Here is a 23,985-nt window from a genome sequence, read left to right as displayed (position 1 = left end):
AGATGCGGTGTGTCAGAGTGACACACAGCACCACTGATTGCCGCTCTGCGTGCCCCCCCCGTGATGCGCAGAGTGGCCTATCCCACTGGATGTCATATGACACCCAGCCGGTATGGGACAACCACTTTGCGGCCGTCATTTTACTATATGGCGGTCGGGAAGTGGTTAAATTAGACTTCCAAAAGAAATTTTAATTATTGTTATAAAAATGTGTACCAAAACTCATTTCAAAAACTTTTAATAAATATTTGATTTAAAAACACTTTTTATAAAAAAAATAAAAAATACAGATAATTATCTGACAAAGTCTATAACATTCCCCAGCTGGCTAGCGGTACGATAGTTACACAGAAAGCAGCAAAAGTACATAATACAAAATAGTTAAAAAGTAAAAAGCTTTATGCCATTGTAGCCACTTCCAGGTTTGTATTTCTTTTCGGCTTTCTTGCTAAGATCAACATAAAACCCAAAGTGCTCTGGTATGCTGCCTGATTTAGAGCTTGGCTTTGCCCTTTCCCATTTACTGTTGGCCCCTTCGCTTAATTGGTAGCTTTACAGGCCCATAGGGAGACATACAAAGATTTGATACCAAGCTTTCGATTATAGGAGTCGGTTGAAATTTACAAACCATAATGGGTTTCGTCACTCTGAACTGACACACTAGCACCAGGAGGTCCCTGCTGGGGTGTACTAATGGAGCTTTACTAGCTTTTATCTGACTTCAGGAATGCTGTAATTATGTAGTCTTTCAAATTTAGAATTTTTGGGAGGTTGTTTTTAAAATAAATTCTGTCAACTGCATTTTTGTACAGTTTACAAGTTTCTTTCCATTAATGAAACTGCATATAAAACAGTTCAAAAATGCATGGTGACAAATGAAAAATATGTGACCGGGCCCTTAAAACGAACATAAAGTGGAAACCAAAGATCTGATTAAGCCTACTTAGCTTTATAAAGTTAGTATAACAAGTAAAAATTATGTTGTGTAGATAACCTGGTACGGCCCATCTCATTTAGTGAGTCACCTTGGCATGCCAAACTGTTAACTCCAGTCACATCCTGTAAATTTCCTTTGCTCTTCGTGTGATGTCTGCTATCTCCCTCTTCCCCACCAATGGGCTGTAGTGATGAGTGTGAAGCCTCACAAACCTTAAAATGTGCAAAACGGTGCAGTCTACACAAATACAACTGTTCCAGACTAAGCAACACCGAAAAATACAAGGAATGTCTGGACCAGACAGTGACCGTAGCAGTTCCATATCTTTTAAAAAGATTTATAGTTATTCTATTTGTATTTTATCATAATGCAGGGCCTGTTGTACTTGGTAGCGTGGAAGGGAATGTTGGTCATAAAAGTGACTGCAAAGAATTGGGAATATTTTAGTTGGGGAAACAGCTCACATGTTTGTATTTTGGGTGTATGTTCAGCACTTTAGTGCAATTCAGTTTAGTTTAGTTTTTTTTTAACATCTTACTGCACATATCTATTGTGGCGATATCCAATGCTTGGCAAGCTTTTAAAAATTAGAAAATTAGGGTGGTACTCAACATAAAAATGTTTAAATGCTTTTTAGATCAAATACCATTGTGGTTGTTGTCTGGTGGTGATTATAATGCTGCTCAATTCTTGGCTGTAGTCGTATATTGTAAAGGTGGTATCCATTCCCTAATTTCAGTGAATTTTAATGCAGTGGTCACTTTATAGCTGTAGTGGTTTGACTGCTGTGGTGGTCTCCCCTTGGGGTTTGAGTTCAGCATTTCCGGCACCCAGTGGTTGTCAGTCTGAATAACCAGTAGTGGTCAATCCCTGTGTCCAGTGGCAGTCAGTTCCTATCTCCATTGGTAACCTGTCTCAATGTCCAGCATTGGTAGCCAGTTACTTTTTTCTTATCATTGATGGTTACTGTCTTTACCAGTTTTTACATCTGAGGGGCACTGAATGAGAGTCCAGATTGAACAGGAGATGCTGAGGGTAGTTTTATCCTTTATCCATAGAAGATTAGTCTCCTTCTTAAACAAAAACAAGGGTCTCTGACCAGTATGCTATTCCAGGGCTTAACATTTTAATTCTTGAGCTACTAGCCAGTCCTTAAGAGTTACTCGCCACCAGTTGCCCCACCCAACCCCTACTCTGCCCCTCCCCTAATACCACCCCTAAACATGCCCTCATAAATGATTAAATGAACTGATACTGTTAAATGTTTTATGCAGAATTAAGTGATAGTTGTTAAATATAGTGCTCAGTATACAGCTGGTTGAGTTATCATTGTTGTATATAGTGCTAAGTATGCAGCTGGCTGTGTTATAGTTGTTATGAACAGTGCTCAGTATACAGCTGGCTGTGCTATAGTTGTTTTATATATATATATATATAATATATATATATATATATATGTGTGTGTATATATATATATATATATATATAATATATATGTGTGTGTGTGTGTGTGTGTGTATGTATATATATATATATATATATATATATATATATATATAAATAGTGCTCATTATACAGTTGGCTGTGTCTGGACATGGCAGGACTCGTGCACAGTTTCTTACTATACAAAACAAAGCTAGCTTTCCTAACATGAAACAATCACACCTCCTCATCATTCTGGCGTACAAACGCGGTCTGCGTGAGGACGTCTCCAGCATGGCATTCAATACGTCACCTAACAGCTGGTATACACAAGAAAATCAGTTCCTACTGTATACGCTTAACCTTGCTGTTCCCAGGTTACTAGGTGATGCTTATATGGTTCCGCTGAACAAGAGTTCCATACAACGGTGTGTGGCAGATAATACCGGGACAGGCTGTGCTCTGCAGGTAATAAATCTCCCATTCCTGTTAGAGCTCACTGAAGGCATAGGCATCACTGCAGCATTTCATATTGGCAGGAAATAGCTAGGGGCGTGTCTTGAGAGCTCGCCCACAACTAGCCAATAGGGTTAAACTGCTATGCCGAGTGGGGCGCTCAGTGGTACAGCCGGAAAGTGGAGAATGACAGGGTGCGGAGGCTGGGAAGAGAATCAGTTCCTGTTCAACTCCACCTACCGGTGGTGCCGCCCCCCTCAGATGCGGCTCCACACTCGCCCTCAGCTTATTTCCACTCGCCTAATGTGAGCAGACGAGTGCAAATTTTGAGGGCTGTACTATTCTGTCATATGTAAACAATTCTCTCTGTATGGAATTATTTAATTCTTTCAAGCCCACTAATTATTTTCATGTTTAGCTAATTTGTTTACAAATTTCTCAGGTGCTGTAGTTTGTAATAATACGTCACCGAAGCCATTGCATTTCCATCCTTTTATGTTTTCTTTAATTTTTCAACCTGCTCTTTATCATTTGTCATTGTCACCTGCAATTATTTAATTTAAAGACATATCAAAACACTATCACTTTCTTCCCAGGAAATTGCACATTCCCATATTAAACAGGAGGCGGTACAGCTTTATGAAAAGCTGCACAATTTGGAGGCTCGTCGGGACCAAGCCATTGCAGAAGACAAAGGCATGGGAACTCCACAAGAAGAGAGGGAGAAGTTACTAAAACAGGTATTCCAAAGAAACCTGCTCTAACTAGGTTGATGTAATCGAGTCACAAAACACAATTTATGAAATGCTGCTAAAATTAATAATGATGACATAGAGCTCTGAACTAAAGTGACATGTTATTGAGTATCAAGCAACAGCTTTATTAGGTTATGGTTCAAAACATCAAAATTTATAGTTTGCATTTGTAGGAAAGCTACTGTGGATAATATTTAATTAAAAATCGTTCCTATTAAAGGTGCATGCACACTCTATTTTTTTTAGTTTTCTCTACGTCAGATACACTGATAAATAATGTTCATTTGTACTGTATAAAGGGTTTACGCGTTTACGGTTTTCGTGCACACTGGGCGTTTTTGCAGCTGCTTCTAGGGGCGTCAGGCGTTTTTTTTTTCCTGCCTCTAAAGTCCCCTGCATGCTAGTCTATGTGTCAATTTTGCAGGCTTTTAGCAGCATTTAGTGGCAGGGGCTTTAAGGCTTGAGTTTAGGCGCTTTGGCAAAAAAACATCAAAAACTCCTAAACTCAACTCCGTAAATGCCTATGTGTCAATGTACACAATGTACACATTAGCCGGCCGCGGAAAATGCAAAACTATAGCAAATTTTGCCGTGTTTTGTGTTTTCCCGCGGCTGCGGTAAATGATGGCCACGTGTAAATTAAGTCTTAGAGGCAGGGAAAAAACCCACTGCCACTGCGTTCAGGAGGAGCAGCGTTTTGTCAGAAAAAAGGCTTGACGCTGCTAAACACGCAATAGCGCTAGGTGCGTTTAATTAACGTTTGAACGTTAATTAATTTCAGTTGCCAGAATAAATAGTTTTTCTGCCCAATTAAATTAATTAATGCCCCAGCTTTTGATGTCTGTAAACGCACCTAAAAGCTTTAGACACTTTTGCAAGCTTCAGGCTTTTTTCTGCTAAAATGCTACTGCCAGAAAGAAAGGCCTCTAGGAGAGTTTGCAAATTGTCCAGTGTGTTTGAGGCCTTAATTGGTTCCTTTGCATCTCCTTAACCACTTAAGCCCCGGAAGATTTTACCCCCATTCCGACCAGGGGGTATTTTGCCATTCGGCACTGCGTGACTTTAACGGACAATTGCGCGGGCGTGCGACGCTGTACCTAAACAAATTTGACGTCCTTTTTTTCCCACAAATAGAGCTTTCTTTTGGGGGTATTTGATCACCTGTGCGATTTTTTGATCACGCGCTATAAACAAAAAAACAGCGTCAATTTTTCAAAAATAGCAATATTTTTCACATTTTTTTATATGAAATTCCCCCCAAAAAAATGTAAAAATCAAAATTTTTTAACATCTTCGGCCAATTTGTTTTATGCTACCTATGTTTGGTAAAAAAAATCGCAAAAAGCGTATTTTGATTGGTTTGCGCAAAAGTTATCGCGTTTACTAACAAAGGGAAAGATTTTTGTCATTTTTGTTGTTTTTTTTTTTTAACGCGTAATGGCGGCGATCTGCGATTTTTTTTTTTTGCGGTACTGCGACATTGGGGCGGACAGATCGGACCCTTGACTAACATTTTTGACACTTTTGGGGTTACCAGTGACATTTCTACAGTAATCAGTGCTATACATTTGCACTGTTACTGTAAAAATACACTGGTAGTGAAGGGGTTAACTTTATTTGGGAGGGAGGGGCTGTGTGTGTCCCTAGGGGCGTGCTTTCTACTGTGATTGGCTGTGGCTTGAGCTGTAAGGACACTGATCAACGGATCTACATAGTAGATCCGTGTGATCAGTGTCTTTACACCGAGGAGAATTACAGGTCGCTTGTTTACACAAGCTGCCTGCCTTTCTCCCTCTCCCCCGCCGATCGCCGAGTGACCGGCGGACATCGGGTCCGCTGGTCACACGCGCGGGGGGGTCCGTGACCACGCGGGAGCGCGCCTCCGGGGGCGCGCGCTCGCTCCCTAGACCCTCACAAGCTAGTGACGTAGCCCTACGTCACTTTGCCTGTGAGGGGCTGACTGCCGACGTAGATCGGCGTTAGGCAGTCGGCAAGTGGTTAAAGTGATTTGTAAAGTTTCATTTTTTCTTTTCAATAAAAATAACAAAACATGTTCTACTTACCTCCTCTGTGCAGTTTGTTTTGCAAAGAGCAGCCCAGATCCTCCTCTTCTCTGGTCCCTCTTCAGGTCTCCTGGCCCCTCCTTCCCTTTGAGTGCCCCTACAGCAAGCAGCTTGCTATGGGGGCACCCGAGCCAAGGCACAGCTTTGTGTATCCATTCAGATTCAAAGCTGCGGTTCGGTCACGTTCCCTCTCTACCCTCATTGACTAACTGACTAACTTACTGACTAATTGACTAACTTAGCCAATGAGGAGGGGAGTCCCAGATGGCTGAGACAGTCATGGACATTGCTGGATAGAGAGGGGGCTCAGTGAAGTAATAGGGGGGCTGCTGCACACAGATGTTTTTTTTTTTTTTTTTATCTTAATGCATAGAATGCATTAAGATTAAAAAACCTTCTGACTTTACAACCCCTTTAAGCCTAGTACACACGGGCCGACATTCGGCTCCTTTGATTCAGCCAGCTTCTATCGAAGGCTCATGACTGAAAAAAAGTCTGCCAACCGACTCACTGGTCAGCGCTCTCTGCCAATGGCTGAGAACGCTGACCAGAGGGGGCTGTTCCCCTGTCAGAACACAATAGCACAGCAGGATAGATCTCTGTACTAACATCAGCTTATATCTTATGTAAATACATTGATACAAAAGTACAAATTGTATTTTAGTTTAATTAAATTGTTTTTAATAGGTCAAAGAAGACAATCAAGAGATAGCAAGCATGGAGCGGCAGTAAGTGTTTAATATTTTTTCATCTGCAAGTTGATATAAGATATTGTAATTTTATCAGTTTCCAGACTGTGATATTCTTTTAATTGCCAGCTCTTGCCATGTGTAAATAAATATCCTTTATTATAAGCAGTTCTGGTTCGTGAACTACATGTAGGCAAGCTGCTCTTAAAGATGTGCTGTCAAATTCCAATTACCTCATGTTGTAAAACCGCGGGATGCTGCTGTTCCTGAACATAGAATGATTCAGCACAACGTTTTATTTATGTCTGAACATAAAAATGTTTTTAGTCTGTATACATCTCATCTCTCCTCTAAAGTAGTTTTGCTTTTGGAGATAAAAAGAGAGATTGAAGTTTGAAGTGAGATCATTGATCTCTCCTGAGCTCATAACATTTGCGCCCATCTCTCTGCAGTCTCAGAGAGCAGTAACAGTACTGAAGGAAACTACAACTTACACCCCTATGCAAAGAGGTGTACAGAGTCTTGCTATAAAATAAAAATTACAGTGAAAAGCAAACATATTTTAAAGAAAAGAAGTCTAATGTAAAATGAAGCCCCAGCACTTGTGAGTAAACAAAAGTGCTCCCCAGCAGGGTTGCCAACCTCCCACAGCATTTTTTTTTTACTGACAAAACATTGAAAATTTACTGACAGAACTCCTATTAAAAACTAAGACAATCAATACTTAGTGTTACTAAACCCAGGACCCTGCATTCACTATATCTGGTCTCTCACAGAACACGGAAATGCATTTAGTTTAGCAAATACAAACAGATAAATACCTTTTTTCATCAGTTAGAGCAGTCTTGTGACCTCTATCAGTGTCTGGTTAAAGCTTGTAGGAGGAGTTTTCATTCTCTCACGATAGTCCAGTTAGGATGCAGGACCCCTGCCTCTCTGTCTAGAGAGTGTTGATTGGCCCTGTGCTGATCACATACACTTTCCCAAGAAAAAAAATCCTCTCTAGCAATACACACCAAATTGAGCATGTGTAGCCTGTCCCCTTGCTCTTTAAATATCAGGGTTTTTATTGGAGTTAGTGAAAGAAGGTGGTGATCAGAGAAGCCAGGATCGAACAGCCTTTTTACACAATGCAGAGGATTAACCCCTTTCGGTTCCACAGTGAGTATAATAGGCATACTTTACTGCATATACACACTGATTTTACTGTTGTGGGTTCAGTAACACTTTAAACTGTATAAACACAATATGGAAACACTGACAGTACCCATAAGAAGTAATTTGCCTGGTTTACACTTAAAAAGTCAGTACAACATGAGAAATTATCAGCCCCTGATATTTACAGACAGTTGTAAAAAGTCACAGATTTTTACAAATTGTCCATAAATGTACTGATGGTTGGCAACCCTGCTCCCTAGGAGAACTATAAATACTCTAAACATTGTAGCAAACTTATCGCAGATCTCTACCGGCTTCTGTTTCTTAGAAAGATTATGCTGTAAACCTTGTCGGCTTTTTTTGAGAGTGACTGCTTAAAGTAAGGGTCTGCCTTGGATACTATCACTTGATCATTTGTGTAGTATTAATATACTGTATGTCATATACATTTTTATAAAGATTTCCTTAAATGAAAATAGCTCAACAATTATAACCTAAAAATAGATTCCTATTAGGATCCTTAAAGTGGAACAATAATTTACTTATTTTTTTAAAATAACAAACATGTTATACTTACCTGCTCTGTGCAGTGGTTTTGCACAGAGCAGCTCCGAGCCTCTTCTTTTCAGGTCCCCTGCTGACTCTCCTGGCTCCTCCCCCTAGAGCAGTGCCCCCAGAGAAAGCCGCTTGCCTTGGGGCACCACTGCGTGCTTACTCCGTAGCCACTGCTCTATGCGTCCATAAGACGCACAGAGTCACGGGTTGCCTCCTTCCCCCGCTCTCTCTTCATTGGCTCACTGCCTGGCAGCTTCCGCTGCTGTCTCAGTCAATAAGGAGGGTGAGTCCCAGGACATTTGAGGCGATTGTGAACATCAGTGGATCGGAATGAGCTCCGGTAAGGATTAGGGGGGCTGGGGGGGCCGTTGCACACACGTTGCAAACCTTCAGCCTTTAGAATCACTTTAAGCCTTAGTGGCTACTTTGTTAGTTGTTGCATACAGCACAATTAATATACATTATTGGTTATGAATGTTGCTTTTTTTACATTCCTGTCAACAGGTTAACAGATATAAAAGAAAGGGCTAAGCAGCTCAGTGAAGAAATGGGAAGGCTGGATATGGACTTGGAAGAGCACCAGGGTACCATTTTATTTTAATATATTTATTCAGAATGCTTATAAACTAGACTAGGGTAAAATAAGGTCTGTATTGCCGGTTAAGTTGCGTACTGGTGTTGCCATGCTGATAACAAAGTACTTCACCAACTGACCTCATTAGCACATGGCCTCCCCTTCCAGAAGATTGATCCTGCCCACCTCTGCAGTTACATGCAGTTATTCTCAGTGAGCACTGTTCTCCTTGAATACACAGCCAGTGTCTTCCTCTACTGATCAAGCGTTTCATACCTTCTTCTTGCACAGGTCATTCATTTGACAGAGTGTGCAGGAGCTGAGCAATCACATAACAGCCTGTGTGGATAAGCTGTAGTATTGAGAATGGGAGAAGTATGCCCCTGGAAGTCTGTAAAGCTCACCATACACTATACAATCTGATTGTACAATCCTTTAGATCTACCATCAACTATGTAGTGCAAGGGCCAGCCTAATTGGATAGATAGGTTTGGGTTCCTATTATATACACTGCTCAAAAAAATTAAAGGAACACTTTGAAAACACATCAGATCTCAATGAGGAAAAATATCATGCTGAATTCAAAGACACCCCGAAAATCAAAGTGAAAAAATTATGCAGAAGGCATTTTGCTGAAACTTTATTGCAGCAATTCAAAATGATACTCACTAGTTTGTATGGCCCCTCATGCTTGTATGCATGTTTAACAACTTCAGGGCATGTTTCTAATGAGACGATGGATTGTGTTCTGGGGTATTTCCTCCCAGATGTGGACCAGGGCATCACTGAGCTTCTGAACAGACTGAGGTGCAACCTGGCTATGTCGGATAGACAAAAACATAATGGCCCAGAGGTGTTTTATTGGATTTGGGTCAGGCATGCATGGGGGCGATTTAATGGTATCAATTCCTTCATCCTCCAGGAACTGGCTGCATTCTCTCCCCACATGAGGCCAGGCATTGTCGTGCACCAGGAGGAACCCAGGACCCTCTGCACCTGCAGAGGGTCTGACAATGGGTCAGAGGATTTAATCCCAATACCTAATGGCACTCAGGGTGCCATTGTCTAGCCGGTAGAGGTCTGTGCGTCCCTCCATGGATATGCCTTCCCAGACCATCACTGACCCACCACCAAACTGGTCATGCTAAATGATGTTACAGGCAGCATAATGCTCTCCATGGCTTCTCCAGACCCTTTCACGTCTGTCACATGTGCTCAGGGTGAACCTGCTCTCATCTGTGGATGTGGCGGACCTGCCAATTTTGGTGTTTAATGTCAAATGCCAATCGAGCTCCACGGTGCCGGGCAGTGTGCACAGGGCACACTAGAGGATGTTGGGCCCACAGGCCATCTTCATGAAGTCTGTTTCTAATTGTTTTGTCAGAGACATTCACACCAGTAGCCTGCTGGAGGTCATTTTGTAGGGCTCTGTCAGTGCTCATCATGTTCATCCTTGCAAAAAGGAGCAGTACTGGTCCTGCTGATGGTTTATAGATCTTCTATGGCACTGTCTAGCTCTCCTAGAGTAACTGCCTGTCCCCTGGAATCTCCACCATGCTCTTCTGGCAATGGCATGTATTGATGTGCCATCCTGGAGGAGTTGAACTGCCTGTGCAACCTCTATAGCAGTGGTTCTCAACTCCGGTCCTCAGGACCCACTAACAGGCCAGATTTTAAGTATCACCTTGGGGAAATGCAGACTAGAATACTGCAATCACTGAGCAGCAAAATAGATCACCTGTGATTTTTTTCCGTTCTCTTGCAAACCTGGCCTGTTAGTCGGTCCTGAGGCCAGGTGTTGAGAACCACTGAGCTATAGGGTCCAGTTATCGCCTCATGCTACCAGTAGTGACATTGACCTTAGCCAAAAACTAGTAAAAAAACAGTCAGAAATGATGTGTAGGGAAAAAATAGTCAGTGGCCTCTACCTGTAAATCCATTTCTGTTTTGGATGTCGTCTTATTATTGCCCATCTAGTGCACATGTTGTTGTTTTCATTAACAGCAAAGCAGCTGAAACTGATTACCCCCCCACTGCTACTTAACTGACCCAAGTTTACTTGACTTGATGCTATACTCTGATTAAAAAGTGTTCCTTTAATTTTTTTGAGCAGTGTAGTTTTGGTAAATCTAAAGGAGATTGTACAAAAATTGTAAAATCAGATTTTATAATGTATGTGCATCTCTATTCACCAAAAATGAGGCTATTCAGGGCTTTGTAATTATTAATGGCACCCCCAATACAGAAGCAAACACTTATTGCACCACATGAAAAATCAAGCGACAAATGTGGCAAAGTGTGCAGTGAAAAAACATGTAAACTGCAAGATGCCAAAATATCCCATGAGGTACTTTCTTGCATGTAGAGCAGCCCATTGAAATCATTCAGCCCATTCAACACTCACTGACAGTACTGCCTTCTCACACAGTTTGGGATCCTCTGCTTAACCAGGATTTTTTTGTAATGTGTATAAAGTTCTTAGGCTTTACATTTTAGGATGGGGAATGTCCTACTTAAGTGTTTTTTTAAAGTGGTTTTGTTTTATTGTTAATGCACTTTTTTAATATACATTAAAAAAAATATATACCAATAAGTACATAAGAATCCATTTTAAAGACAATACCACCAAAGAAAAGCCTTGTTTGCCCCCCCCCCCCCAAAAAAAAAATGTGTTTCACTTCTGTATAACAAGTTATTGCCTATCATAATATTAAATAGTTATTGTCCATAGAAATGGGAAAATGACTGTAGAGCATAACTGGTGGATCAAGTGGTGATGAGAATGACTGCAGATATTATTGTGTCTCTATTTGAGATTGTTGGCTTCCTGGCAGTCATGCTCTTTATTTGGATTCACCTCTCTTTCAATCACTGGCCTGTAAGTTGTAAAGAAAAGTGTAGTTTTGACACTTGTTTCTGAATCACTGACCAGGAACAAATACAAATGTTATCCATAACAACTTGATAAAAAAAAAATGTTATTTAGCAAGGAACATACATTCTACATTAATAAAAATGCCAGTAAAAGTAGGGTGTGCTGTAAATTGCCTCCCGCATTGTTCCTGTTTCTTCTTGCTGGGGGCTGACATTTTTCTGAAGCACAGAGCACCAGCTGTAAATGATAAATTGGAACTAAACCTGTCAATTTACCAGTTTTAAAACAGTTTGATTTGCTTGTGTCTTCAACCAAACTGTCAAACCATCAAATATCTGGTGTCATAACTGATCACATGTGCTGCACCATGGCAGTTGCCGTTCAAACAGAAGCAGCTTCTTTGGCTGTAAAGGATAGGAGGGTTTCATTAGACTTTAAGACTGTCAGCAGATCGGCCTCTACAAACTCTAAAAATGACAAAATATGGAGAGCAACTGAGCATGTGCAGAACAGGGTGAGACAGTGCATTACTGGATTTTAAACTTATTTTTAATGTTTTACATAGCTATACCTGCAAAAGGGGCCAGCCTGAAGTGATCTAGTAGGACTTCATTTTCTAACAAAAGTTCCACTTTGCAACAGAACTAAACCCTCCTATTCTTTACAGCCAAGGAAGCTGCTGTCTTATCCTCTATTTGATCTGCAGTTGCAATGGTGCTGTGCATGTGATCATTTATGACACTAGCCATTTGGTGGCTTGAGGCTCGGTTCACACTGATGCGATGCGGGAAGGCTGCGAATTCGCAGCCTGTTCCCGCATCGCACACGCACCCCATCGGCAGTTCACACTGCCATATGCGATACGCTGGGGGTGTCAATGTAATCTTAACGACACCCCCAGTTTGATCGCATATCGCAGTGCGATCGTGCAGTTCGCACAGGATCGGATCGCACAAGTGTGAACCGCTGTGCGATCCGATCCTGATGCGGCAGCAAAAATGCCTCCTGTGCGTGTTTGCTGCGGGTGCGATGCGAATTTAGCCATACAAACTGTATGGCTAAACTCGCAACGCACAGCTGATCGCATGTCATGTCGGAGCAGTGCGCTCCGACATGACATGCGAACCCCGCACACGCAGTAGTGTGAACCGGGGCTGACAGTTTGGTTGAGACCGATGGGTTTAGTTCCACTTTAAGGAATTCTGACACGCATGTTCAGAATATGTTCTGTTTCTGATTCAATATGTATTGAAGGCATTTTCAGAAAAAGACCATTAGTGGCAGCCCCCCACTTGCCTAATGACAGGGGTACCTCTTGCCTGCACACCATGCAATAATTATAGGAGACATAATTATCTCAGCAGACAGTAATTCTATTCTAATGTCACTCATTGTTGCTTTTATTGCTTTTAAAATATTTTTCCTTACATTTTCCTTTCATTTGTAATTGTTTTTTTATATCTTTATCTTTTCTTTGGATTACTATTTAGAAGGTGAGAATCTGTTGCGTTGTAGAATTATATGATGTTGAGATACCGCCAACTAGAAAACATAGAAATTACTTCTGTTTAGAAAGACCTATTTGGCTGTTTAAACATTTCTGTCCCTTTTTGTCTTTTTCTTTTACAGTTTTGCCTTTCTTTTTGCCTAAATATATTTTAAAGCATTGCCATACCTAAAGTTTCCATTGTCTGCTTTGTCATATAATTTTCTGCTTTGCTTGTTGCATTTTTTGTTCTGCCATTTTGAGATCCTAATGTGCAAGGCAGTACAAAAGACCTATGAGATCAGCTGTCGTCAAAAAAATACAGATTCTTGGGTCATGAAAACCTTTACTAATTATCTGTAAAGTAATAGCTAATTCTATATAACATATACAGTATTTCCCCTGCACTGCCTGCCAGTTTGACACTGTTTGTGTGGCCGCGCATTAGTGGTACTTAAACCTTGTTTGATGCCAAATTTCTCTTTATGTTACCTTATCTGGAAAATAAGAATTGTATAGTTAAAACGTAGGGAAGGATTAGAGGTGGAAGGGGGAGCACCTCTCAGTGGCACTATTGTATTCTGACAATGTAGAGATTCCCCCCCCCCGCTGTCAGAATACACTGGCCATTGGCTGCGTGCCCTGATCGAACAGCTTTTTTCCGACAGGGCAGTTGAACAGGAGTCAATCGATAAATCAACATCTGCGGCAGCCACACATGGATCAAATGCGTCTGATGCTTGCTGAACTGGCAGAATTTCGATCCATCTATGACCACCTTAAGGGAAATTCTTCTGAAGCTGGCCATACACTGATTGAAATTTGGGTCAATGTGTGGGCTACCCCATTCAACAGAAGGCGAATTGTTTATTTGACTTCTGTCAACTTCATGTTTAAAAAATGATCCATTGATCGGCAGCGGCAGCCAATCAGCGGGTACCACTGACAGATTACAGTGTCTCAGCAGGGGGATTCCTCCACCCACCTCATTTTTGTGAATGGAGGTACAGTGCATTATAAAAAGTCTACACACACCTGTTAAAATGTCAGGTTTCTGTGATTTAAAAAAAATTAGTCAAAGATAAATAATTTCGGCACTTTTTACACCTTTGATGTGACCTATAAACTATACAACTCAGCTGAACAACAAACTGAATACTTTTAGGTGGAGGTAAGTAAAAATAAAAGACTAAAATAGTATGTTTGCAGAAGTGTGCACACCCTTAAACTAATACTTTGTTGATTTGATTGATATCAGCATGACACATCTTGACTTGGCAATATTTGCCCACCCTTCTTTGCAAAAACACTCCAAATCTGTCAAATTGTGAGGGCATCTCCTGTGCACAGCCCTCTTCAGATCACCCTACAGATTTTCAATCAGACTCAGGTCTGGGCTCTGGCTGGGCCATTCCAAAACTTTAATCTCCTTCTCGCAAAGCCATCCCTTTGTTTAATTGGATGTATGCTTTGGGTTGTTGTCATGCTGAAAGATGAAGTTCCTCTTCATGTTCAGCTTTCTAGCAGAAGCCTGAAGGTTTTGTGCCAATATTGACTGGTATTTGGAACTGTATATAATTCCTTCTATCTTGACTAAGGCTCCTGTTCCAGCTGAAGGAAAACCGCTCCAAAGCATGATGTTTCCACCACTATGCTTCACTGTGGGTAAGTTGTTCTTTTTGTGCCAAACATCTTTTGGAATTATGGCCAAAAAGTTCAACCTCGGTTTAATCAGACCATAACACATGCTTTTGGGAGACTACAGATGTGTTTTTGCAAAATTTAGACAGGCTTTGTTGTTTTTCTCCATAAGAAAAGGCTTCCATCTTGCCACTCTACCCCAAAGCCTAGACAAATAAGGAATAGGGGAGATTGTTGTTACATGTACCACTTGAGTTGTACAGTTTATAGGTCACCTTAAAGGTGGAAAAAGTTCTAAAATTATTTATCTTTGTCTCATTTTTACACAGAAACCTGACACTTTACCAGGGGTGTGTAGACTATTTATATCAACTGTTAGTTTTTTTTTTTTTTTTCTTTCCGCCTGTATGGCCAAAACCAAACAATGTCACACAAATACTTAAAGCATCCCTATCAGGATTTAAAAAAATGCAGATAAGTATCCTTGCAGTAGAAGAGCTGACCTCTCCCTTGGCCATTTTCACCTACTTCCCCTCCATTTTGGTGCTGCAGGCCCCAATTTGACTTTCATCTGCATTTTATTTACTTGATGGTTGCTTTAATCGCTTGCATATAGTATCATTGACAATATGTGCCAGATGTAATGCTGTAAAATGTCTATACAGTGAGGAGGAAAATGATTTTACAATTGACACCTCTCGTTAAAGAGAGGTGCTGCAAGGGTAGAGCCCTTACCACTATATCTTTATGCTGCCTTAATAGCATAGTTTTCAGGATATTCACAAAAAGAGTTGTGTGAGTGCTCATGTTATATAACCAATTATGCGCAGATGAAACAGGTAAACAGTGATTTTCTTTAAAGTCTGGATAATTGAAGGAATTTTCACATGTTTTACTATGCGAACATTCCCAAATCTTAGTAAATCAACATCAGCAGTTCCATGTTTTAAGGCAGCATGGTAACTTAGCCATAAGGACTGTTCCCCTTGAAGCACCCTGTGTTCAGGCCCACCAGCAATACTGTCTGATGGGATTTTATAATTGCCTGTTTTCATTGGTTTCCTCCTGTGTTCTTAATTTTTCTCTTACGTCCTCCGACAGTCGCCGCCCCCTCTAAGTCATCACTGTTGGGTATTGACTTCCGCTCCGCAGGAGTATCTAGGCAAATAGACTTAGTCAAAAACAAAAGGCATTTGCATATACACACCCATGGGGGCTGTCCCATCTGGTCAGTACCCCCCTGCAGTGACCACTCCCAACTTAGTTTTAATCTGCCTAGCGTCAGGAGTAGTTAGGCTTCCCTGTGCTGGGGCTACAGTCTCAGCCTATCTAAATCTTTTATTTGATTTTCTTTGAAAATGTCAGTTTTTTCTTACTTTACTAGCTGTTTATTTTGTCAGCTTTAGTTTTAGTCGACTCTTCGGAAGAAGATGGATTCATGCGGTGCTGTGATTCGGACTGACTGCCCTGGTTCTCCAGGGCAGAGGGTCAGATGGACTCCCAGCCCGCCATCGCGCGTTCAGCTATGGTTCGCCCTGGCATTATGAACGGCCAAACCCTGTTCGCAGCAGGGATGCAGCCATGAGGTGGCTACCTCACTGAACGCATCTGCGATTCTGCAGTGCAATGTCCCTGGCTAACAGCATTCCCTGTCAGATGAGGACAGCGGCTTTCCGTTCTGAGAGGCTCCCCACGCCATCTGGTACAGGTAAGTACTTCTGTGTGGGGCCTCTGTCTGGGGTGGCAGTCCTGTGTTGCTGTGTGTTCCCCATGTCTGTGCCTGTGTGACTCCCTGATGCGGTCCCTGCGGGGATCGCTTGTACATGCGCTGCGGTGCTGTGTGTTTTTGGGGGTCCCCTTCCCTGTATCACTTCGGTGTTTGTGGGGGTGCAGACTGAGTGTGTGGCGACCGCAGCGGGCGAATCCGTGCGGTCCGCCATTTTAAGTATGGGCAGGCATGTTTGGCTTCTCTATGGGCAAACTACATGCTGGTTTTTGCGCCATCCGCCGCCATTTTGCGGTAGCAGAACGATCGTTCCGACCGCATGTTCGGCGGCCATTTTGGCGGAGCCTTCCATGCAAATCCTATGGGGCAGCCATTTTCCCTGGGTCATGCAGCCTACTTTAGCAGGACTTCCTTTTCCTCTGATGCAGGACAGCGGTGGCAACACTCTGCGGAGCTCTGCAGGTTATCGCTCTCAATATCTTCCTGTATTGTCGCTTCTGGCTCAGTTTTTTCTCCTCCTGTTTGGGGGTCTTTGTCACTGTAGCTGTAGCGGTGGGCTGCGCACTCCTCAGCGATCTTAAAGGGACAGTACAAACTTCTTGCACTGTTGTTTTTTGTCACATTGGGCAATGGATTCTCAGGACAGCAAATTCCCCCCAGCTCTAGTGGGGGTCCCCAGTTCTCCTGTGGCCGCTCTGAGACCTGATTTGGCCGCTGTAGTGGCGACTTTGGTGTCAAATATGGAAATGCTGATGGCTGAACATGCTGCGAGAAAGAGGCCCAGATTGTCTCTCTCCTCTGATTCAGATGGTGATATGGCTGCTGCTGCTGTGAGCGTGCCCTTTCCAGGGTCCCGCTCATCCTTAGACCCACTGGGGTCTGAGGGGGAGGCAGAGGTGGAGGGCGTTGATACCTCCTCCCCGGGGTCGCCTGAAGAGCGGGCGACCATGGATGAATTAATTGTTTCTGTTAAGGAAACACTACATTTGGAGGATGAGCCCAGTCCTCCGGGCGTTGTGTCCTCATTTGGGACGCACAGGACCCGCAAGTCGGCGCAGGTTTTTCCCTGCCCGGCTGAGTTTCATTACACTGTTAATGAGATTTGGCGCACTTTAAAACGTCCATTCCTGGTGCCTAGTCGGTTCAAATTGCTTTATCCCTTTGCACCGGCTACGGAATCACGATGGTGTGTGCTCCCACCGGTGGATCACACTGTGGCCATGTTAAACAAGGCTACCGGGATCCCACGGACCGCCGATTGGAGTCTCTAGCCTGCCATTCCTATACGGTGGCGGGCTCGTTGCTCAAACCTGTTTTCGCGTCCGTTTTGGTGGCTCAGGCGGAGGCTGATTGGACTAAGGTGCTTAGGAGCAACCTCGTGTCTGATGATGATCCGCCTGCCCCAGAACCCGAAGAACAAGTCCTTTCGAGGCAAGCGGGGTTCTGCGCCTAGATCCAATCAGGGGTCCTTTCGTGCCTTTCGGAACCAATCCAAGGGCAAGCCCTTCAAGGCCCAGGGCGGCCAGAAGAAGCCCTGGGCGGGTAAGCAGAAGTCAGGCAATGCCAGCTCGGCGGGTCAGTCCGCCTCTGCCTGAAGGGGCGCCCTCACCCGTTTCAGGGGTGGGGGGACGTTTGCGCGGTTTCCTCCAGCCTTGGCTGCTCCGGATTTCGGACATGTGGGTTCAGGAGATCATTCGATCAGGGTACAAGATCGAATTCCTTTCCCGGCCGGCGAACAGATTCTTTCCCTCAAATCTTCATTTGCCCCCGGGGCGTCTGCAGGACCTGCACCGAGCGGTTCAGGACCTTCTTGCTCAGGGGGTGATTGTCCCGGTGCCTCATCGGGACAGGTTTCGGGGGTTTTATTCCAAGCTGTTCACTGTGCCCAGAAAGGAGGGCAAAGTGCGTCCTATTCTGGACCTGAAAGCGCTGAACCGCTTTGTACGCGTTCGGAAATTCCGTATGGAGTCTCTCTGCTCGGTGGTGGCCTCCCTGAGTCCAGTGGAATTCCTGGCCTCAATAGATCTCAAGGATGCGTACCTGCACATCCCCATTTTCGAGGGTCATCAGCGGTACCTTCGGTTTGCTATCGCAGAGGACCACTACCAGTTTGTGGCGTTACCTTTCGGTCTCGCTTCGGCACCAAGGGTTTTTACCAAAGTGCTGGCGCCGGTTCTGGGCCTGCTGAGGGCTCAGGGCATTGCAGTCTTGGGTTACCTGGACGATCTACTTCTGAGATCACGTGCCAGCCAGGACCTAGTGCGCGATCTGTCCACTACAGTACAGACGCTTCAGGAGTTTGGGTGGACCATCAACGTTCAGAAATCGACGTTGTCTCCATCGCTTCGTCTTCCCTATCTGGGAATGATTCTGGACTCTGCTCAGGCAAAGGTGTTCTTGCCGGAGGACAAGCTCCGGACCTTGCAGGACGAGATCAGGTCCCTCAGGGACAACCCGTCCTCGTCACCCAGGGCCTGTATGCGGGGCCTGGGGTTGATAGTTTCGGCCTTCGAGGCGATACCCTTTGCTCAGTTTCACACGCGGGCTCTCCAAGCGGAGATCCTGGACAGGTGGGACAAACTACCTCAGTCCCTGGATCTGAGTGTCTCCTTGAGTCGTCAGACCAGATTGGCTCTTCTGTGGTGGCTCCAGTCCCCGTCGGTGGCAGAAAGCAAGTCCTTCCGTCCATTGGTGTGGACGGTGATTACCACGGATGCCAGCCTGTCGGGCTGGGGTGGAGTCCTGGGCTTTCTGTCTGCCCAGGGCACTTGGCCGGAGGAGGAGTCCTCCCTCCCGATAAATGTGCTGGAATTGCGAGAGATAAAACTCTGTCTCTTCCAGTGGTCGGACCGTCTTCGGGGCCGTCCTGTCCGGGTACAGACGGACAATGCTACCGCGGTGGCTTACATCAACCACCAAGGGGGCACCAGGAGTGCTTGGGCGGCCCGGGAGGTAACCGACATTCTGTCTTGGGCCGAGACTCATGTCCCGGCACTTTCAGCAGTCCACATTCCGGGTGTGGAGAATTGGCAGGCCGACTATCTGAGCCGCCAGACCCTGTACCAGGGGGAATGGTCCCTTCACCCGGAGGTCTTCCAAATGCTGTGTGCGAAGTGGGGATCCCCGGACGTGGATCTGTTCGCATCTCGGCTAAACCGAAAGGTGGAAAGGTTTGTGGCAAGAACGCGCAATCCGCTGGCGGACGCCTCGGATGCGTTAGTGGCCCCTCGGCATCAGTATCGTCTGATGTATGTCTTTCCTCCGATTCAGTTGCTATACAGGTTCCTCCGCAGGTTAGCCTCGGAACCGCACCTGGCGATTCTGGTGGCACCGGACTAGCCACGCCGGTCCTGGTACGCCGAAGTTGTTCACCTGGCAGTGGCGCCTCTGTGTCGGCTGCCAATGCGGGAAAATCTCCTGTCTCAGGGTCCGATCTTCCATCCTGCTTTACAGTCGCTGGCTTTAATGGCCTGGCTGTTGAGACCCAGGTCCTGAGGGACAGGGGTCTCTCCTCTGAGGTCATTCCTACCCTTGTTAGGGCTAGAAAAACCTCCTCTGGTAAAATATATTACCGTACCTGGAAGGCTTATTTCGCCTGGTGTGAGTCCAGGGGGTTCTCCCCTTGCTCGTACTCGGTGTCGAGAGTTTTGGCCTTCCTCCAATCTGGTGTGGACCAGCGCCTGGCGCTGGCCACGATCAAGGGCCAGGTGTCCGCACTGGCTATTCTCTTCCAACGCCCTGTGGCGTCCCATTCTCTGGTTCGCACCTTCATTCAAGGTGTGCGACATTTGGCTCCTCCCAGGAAGGAGCCCTTACCTCCATGGGACTTGAACTTGGTTCTGTCCGTGTTACAACGTGCTCCCTTTGAAAACATTTGGGATATATCGCTGCCTCTGCTGTCTAAGAAGGTTGCCTTTTTGGTGGCGATCACTTTGGCTCGCAGAGTGTCGGAAACTGGCAGCGTTATCTTGCCGTTCTCCATACTTGGTGATTCACCGGGATAAGGTGGTTTTGCGTCCGCATCCCTCCTTTCTTCCTAAGGTGGTCTCTGAGTTCCACATTAATGAGGACATTGTCCTACCTTCGCTTTGTACGAAGCCTAAGCATCCTAAGGAGGTTGCTCTGCACTCCTTGGATGTTGTCAGGGCGATCAGGGTTTACCTGTCGTCTACGGAATCCTTTCGGAAAATGGATTCCCTCTTTGTCCTTCCTGAGGGACCTCGGAAGGGCATGGCTGCATCCACAGCGACTATTGCCAAATGGATCAGACAGACCATTGAACAGGCTTACGCCTTGAAGGAACGGGTTCCACCCTTCCCTGTTAAGGCGCACTCTACCAGATCTGTGAGTGCGTCCTGGGCCTATTGGCATCGGGCCTCGGTGGCCCAGGTGTGCAAGGCTGCGACTTGGTCGTCGGTGCACACTTTTTCCAAATTCTACAAAGTAGATGTTCTGGCATCAGCTGATGCCTCCTTTGACCCAAGGTTCTCAGTGCGGCAGTGCCATAATGGACCCTTGAGTTTTTCTGGGTCCCTGGCTGTTGGTATTTGTTTTCCTGGGCTGTTGCTCCTGTTGAGCATTGTTTTTTTCTGTTGCCCAGTAGGTTCTCTTACGGTGCATGTAAGATTCCTTTCTCTGATGTGGGTACTGCGTTGCCTTTTCTACGGTTGCGTCTCCCACCCCTCATGTCTATACTGCTTTGGGACATCCCAACAGTGATGACTTAGAGGGGGCGGCGACTGTCAGAGGACGTAAGAGAAAACTGAATTTTTGTAAAATCTTACCTGTAAAATTCCTTTCTCTGAGTCCTCCGACAGTCGCCGCCCCCGCCCCTCTTTTGGGGTTCTTATTACCTACTGCTATGCTACCAAACTGAGTTGGGAGTGGTCACTGCAGGGGGGTATTGACCAGATGGGACAGCCCCCATGGGTGTGTATATGCAAATGCCTTTTGTTTTTTACTAAGTCTATATGCCTAGCTACTCCTGCGGAGCGGAAGTCAGTACCCAACAGTGATGACTTAGAGGGGGCGGCCACTGTCGGAGGACTCAGAGAAAGGAATTTTACAGGTAAGATTTTACAAAAATTCTGTTTTTTCCCGATTAATCCAAGAACATAGAGTTGGGTTAATTAGCTCCTACAAACATTGGTATGTGTGTGATTTGTGATAGAGTGTGGTAGAGATACAAGAATGTCAGCTTCTTTATAAATGGTCTGTATACTTTCCATGTTCTGTAGGGTTTTTGATAATGCCATATACAGTAAAACAATAAGAGAACCTCTTTGCCAGATAAGGAGACATTAGTGTTTTGATTTTTTTTTTTTTTTTTTGTATTAATCTTCTGTGGGGATTAAGGAAAGGGAGGGGAAATGCAGGAATCTTCCTAACTTTTGCATGGCTAGAAGGGAAGCCGGTAAGACATCCTACAGCTGCAAGGAAATCTTTACTGCTGGTCCCACTGGAATGTCTTATTGTTTTATTCAATAAATTAAGGAAAGAGGATGCGGATGCAATTCCATTTGGCCAAAGTGCTTTTTCAGCATTTCATTAGCACACAATTTTTCAAGTGAGATATGACAGAATAAGAAAAAAACACACTGGTAAAATGAAATTGGCTGTTTAATACAGATTTTATTGTAAACTATTGTCTCTGTCAAATGCTAATGTTTTTATCCCTATCATAAATGACTTATGTGATCATAAGCTATAATCGGCCTGAAGCAGTTTAGCAGAGATCTGTTGAATAAGTCTATGGAGTGTATTAGATATCCTCCACTTAAATGGCAGGCAGCCTATCATTATAATTCATGTTCCAAGTTATTCAGCAGAGAATGTCAGAATTTCCAATTAGCGCAAGCATTGTGAATATAAAATGTTCATCTTTCCTTCCATAAATACAATTCTGCTGCTCCCAACCTAGGCAGCCTAGATCATATGGCCTATGCCTACCAATCAATAAAAACTGCAGATAGTCTATTGTTTCCTTATGGAATCAATTACATGAGCGGCACCACCCTGAAAAGTGCATCATTTTTTTAAGAAGCCGTTTAGAGCTTGTTTACAGGCATTCTACTGCCTCCTGCACACCTTTTTTTGTTTCCCAATGTTGATTTTACATTGAACTAAAGCATTGCAACTGCCATAGCTGTGCTTGGTGTGCAGTTGCAGTGCAATCCCATTGACTTCAGTGAGCAAGTTTGACAGATGCTGCAGCCGTGGCCATGCAAACAGACCCAAGTGTTCACCGTGTAACATTGTAGGTGATTGATCGGGGGTGAGGGGTTGGGGAGCCATAAAAATGCAGTTTACCTAACTTCTTTTCACCTTACCCTTGCTACCCATGTGAACTTAGTCTAAAGGCCCGTACACGTACCGATTGTCGGCCGAAACTATTCGGTCGCCAAACGATCGGCCGATTTTCGGTTTGTTAGTATGATGCTTCCGACAGCCGACAGCGCACTTTCGGCCGAACAGAATCTGTCGTGCAAGCATTAAAATTTTTGTATGCCGACACCAGAACGGCCGATTGTTCGCCAGTCAGTACAGAATTCGGCCGACAGACAGCAGATTTTCAAGACCGGGCATGCTCAGAAAATAAAAAAGACCAGGAAAGTTAACCATCACATGACATCACTTCTGCAGTCGGCTGTTGTTGGCCGACAAAATTTGTGTGCAGTCTTTTGCACTTTTCAACAGACAAGACAGCCCTGGACAAAAGACGGCCGATCGTTCGGCTGACGATCGGTACGTGTGTACGGGGCTTTAGATAGACACACTCTGGTAGACTTGCATTGAGAAAAGAGGATTAGCAAAACAAAAAGGAAGCAGAGCCGACATATGTTTGCGCAAATATGACTGCCCCCATACTATAGATAATTACAAATAATATACGAAGGTTGTAACACATCAGCACATATAGATGCAAATGGTACATTATCACCTTCACATGTATAGCTGAACATTTTTTTAAAAGACAATAGCTGTCCATTTAAGGTCTTACACTTATTTAACCCTAATTACATTTCAGCAATGTACCTGTTGATCTGGCAGAAACATTGTTATTACTTATTACACTGAAGCAATACGCAAATTGTTGGTACTTTCTTCCTGGGACTATATTTCCTTTGCATTTTAAATCATTCTACATCTGTAATTTTTTTTTATTGATTTGGATTGAGGAAGGGTTAAAACTTTTATCTAGATTTATGTTAGTTTGTGGCCCTATTCGGGAGATTTGCCTTTACTTCCTGCCCTGCAGATGAAGGGTCAGAGGCACAGGAATCAACTGAAAATCTGTCTAACTCTGGGATACAGATAGTAAAAGGGGAAAGGGGGGCGGAGGCTTTTTACTTTTAACGTAACGGACCTACTCTGTAGTGGTTATTAGATTAATTGTAAATATGTATCTTCATTCTGTTTAAGGTAGCCTTACAAATGACATTTATTGTGCCTCAAGGGCAAGCTGTTACACCAAACCTTGTGTTATTGTTATCATTAAAGGGGCAAAATCAGTCCCTAGGTGCAAATGTTTATGGCCAGAACTGGTAGAGATCCAGCCATCCATATCTTAGATTAAACATCCAGCTCAACATTTAGGTGTGAAGCCTAGTTTCTGCATCAAAATTCACATTGGTATTTGTTGAAAATT

The 23,985-nt window shown here is 44.1% G+C and overlaps 1 protein-coding gene across 1 annotated transcript in view; it reads left to right on the top strand.

Moving 5' to 3' along the window:
* IFT74 (intraflagellar transport 74) overlaps positions 1 to 23,985 on the top strand; it is a 172,643-nt gene that overhangs the window by 105,319 nt on the left and 43,339 nt on the right. Inside the window, exons 11-13 of the mRNA XM_082247043.1 lie at positions 3,412 to 3,555; positions 6,321 to 6,361; positions 8,540 to 8,619. Of these exons, the coding sequence (XP_082103169.1) occupies positions 3,412 to 3,555; positions 6,321 to 6,361; positions 8,540 to 8,619 (265 nt within the window). The remainder of the gene's footprint in view (positions 1 to 3,411; positions 3,556 to 6,320; positions 6,362 to 8,539; positions 8,620 to 23,985) is intronic.

Source organism: Pelophylax lessonae, assembly GCF_965119305.1.
Source record: "Pelophylax lessonae genome assembly, chromosome: 1".
NCBI classification, from domain to species: Eukaryota; Metazoa; Chordata; class Amphibia; order Anura; family Ranidae; genus Pelophylax; species Pelophylax lessonae.
Note: the sequence above shows the minus strand (reverse complement) of the source record. Positions and strands in the feature narration are given on the sequence as shown.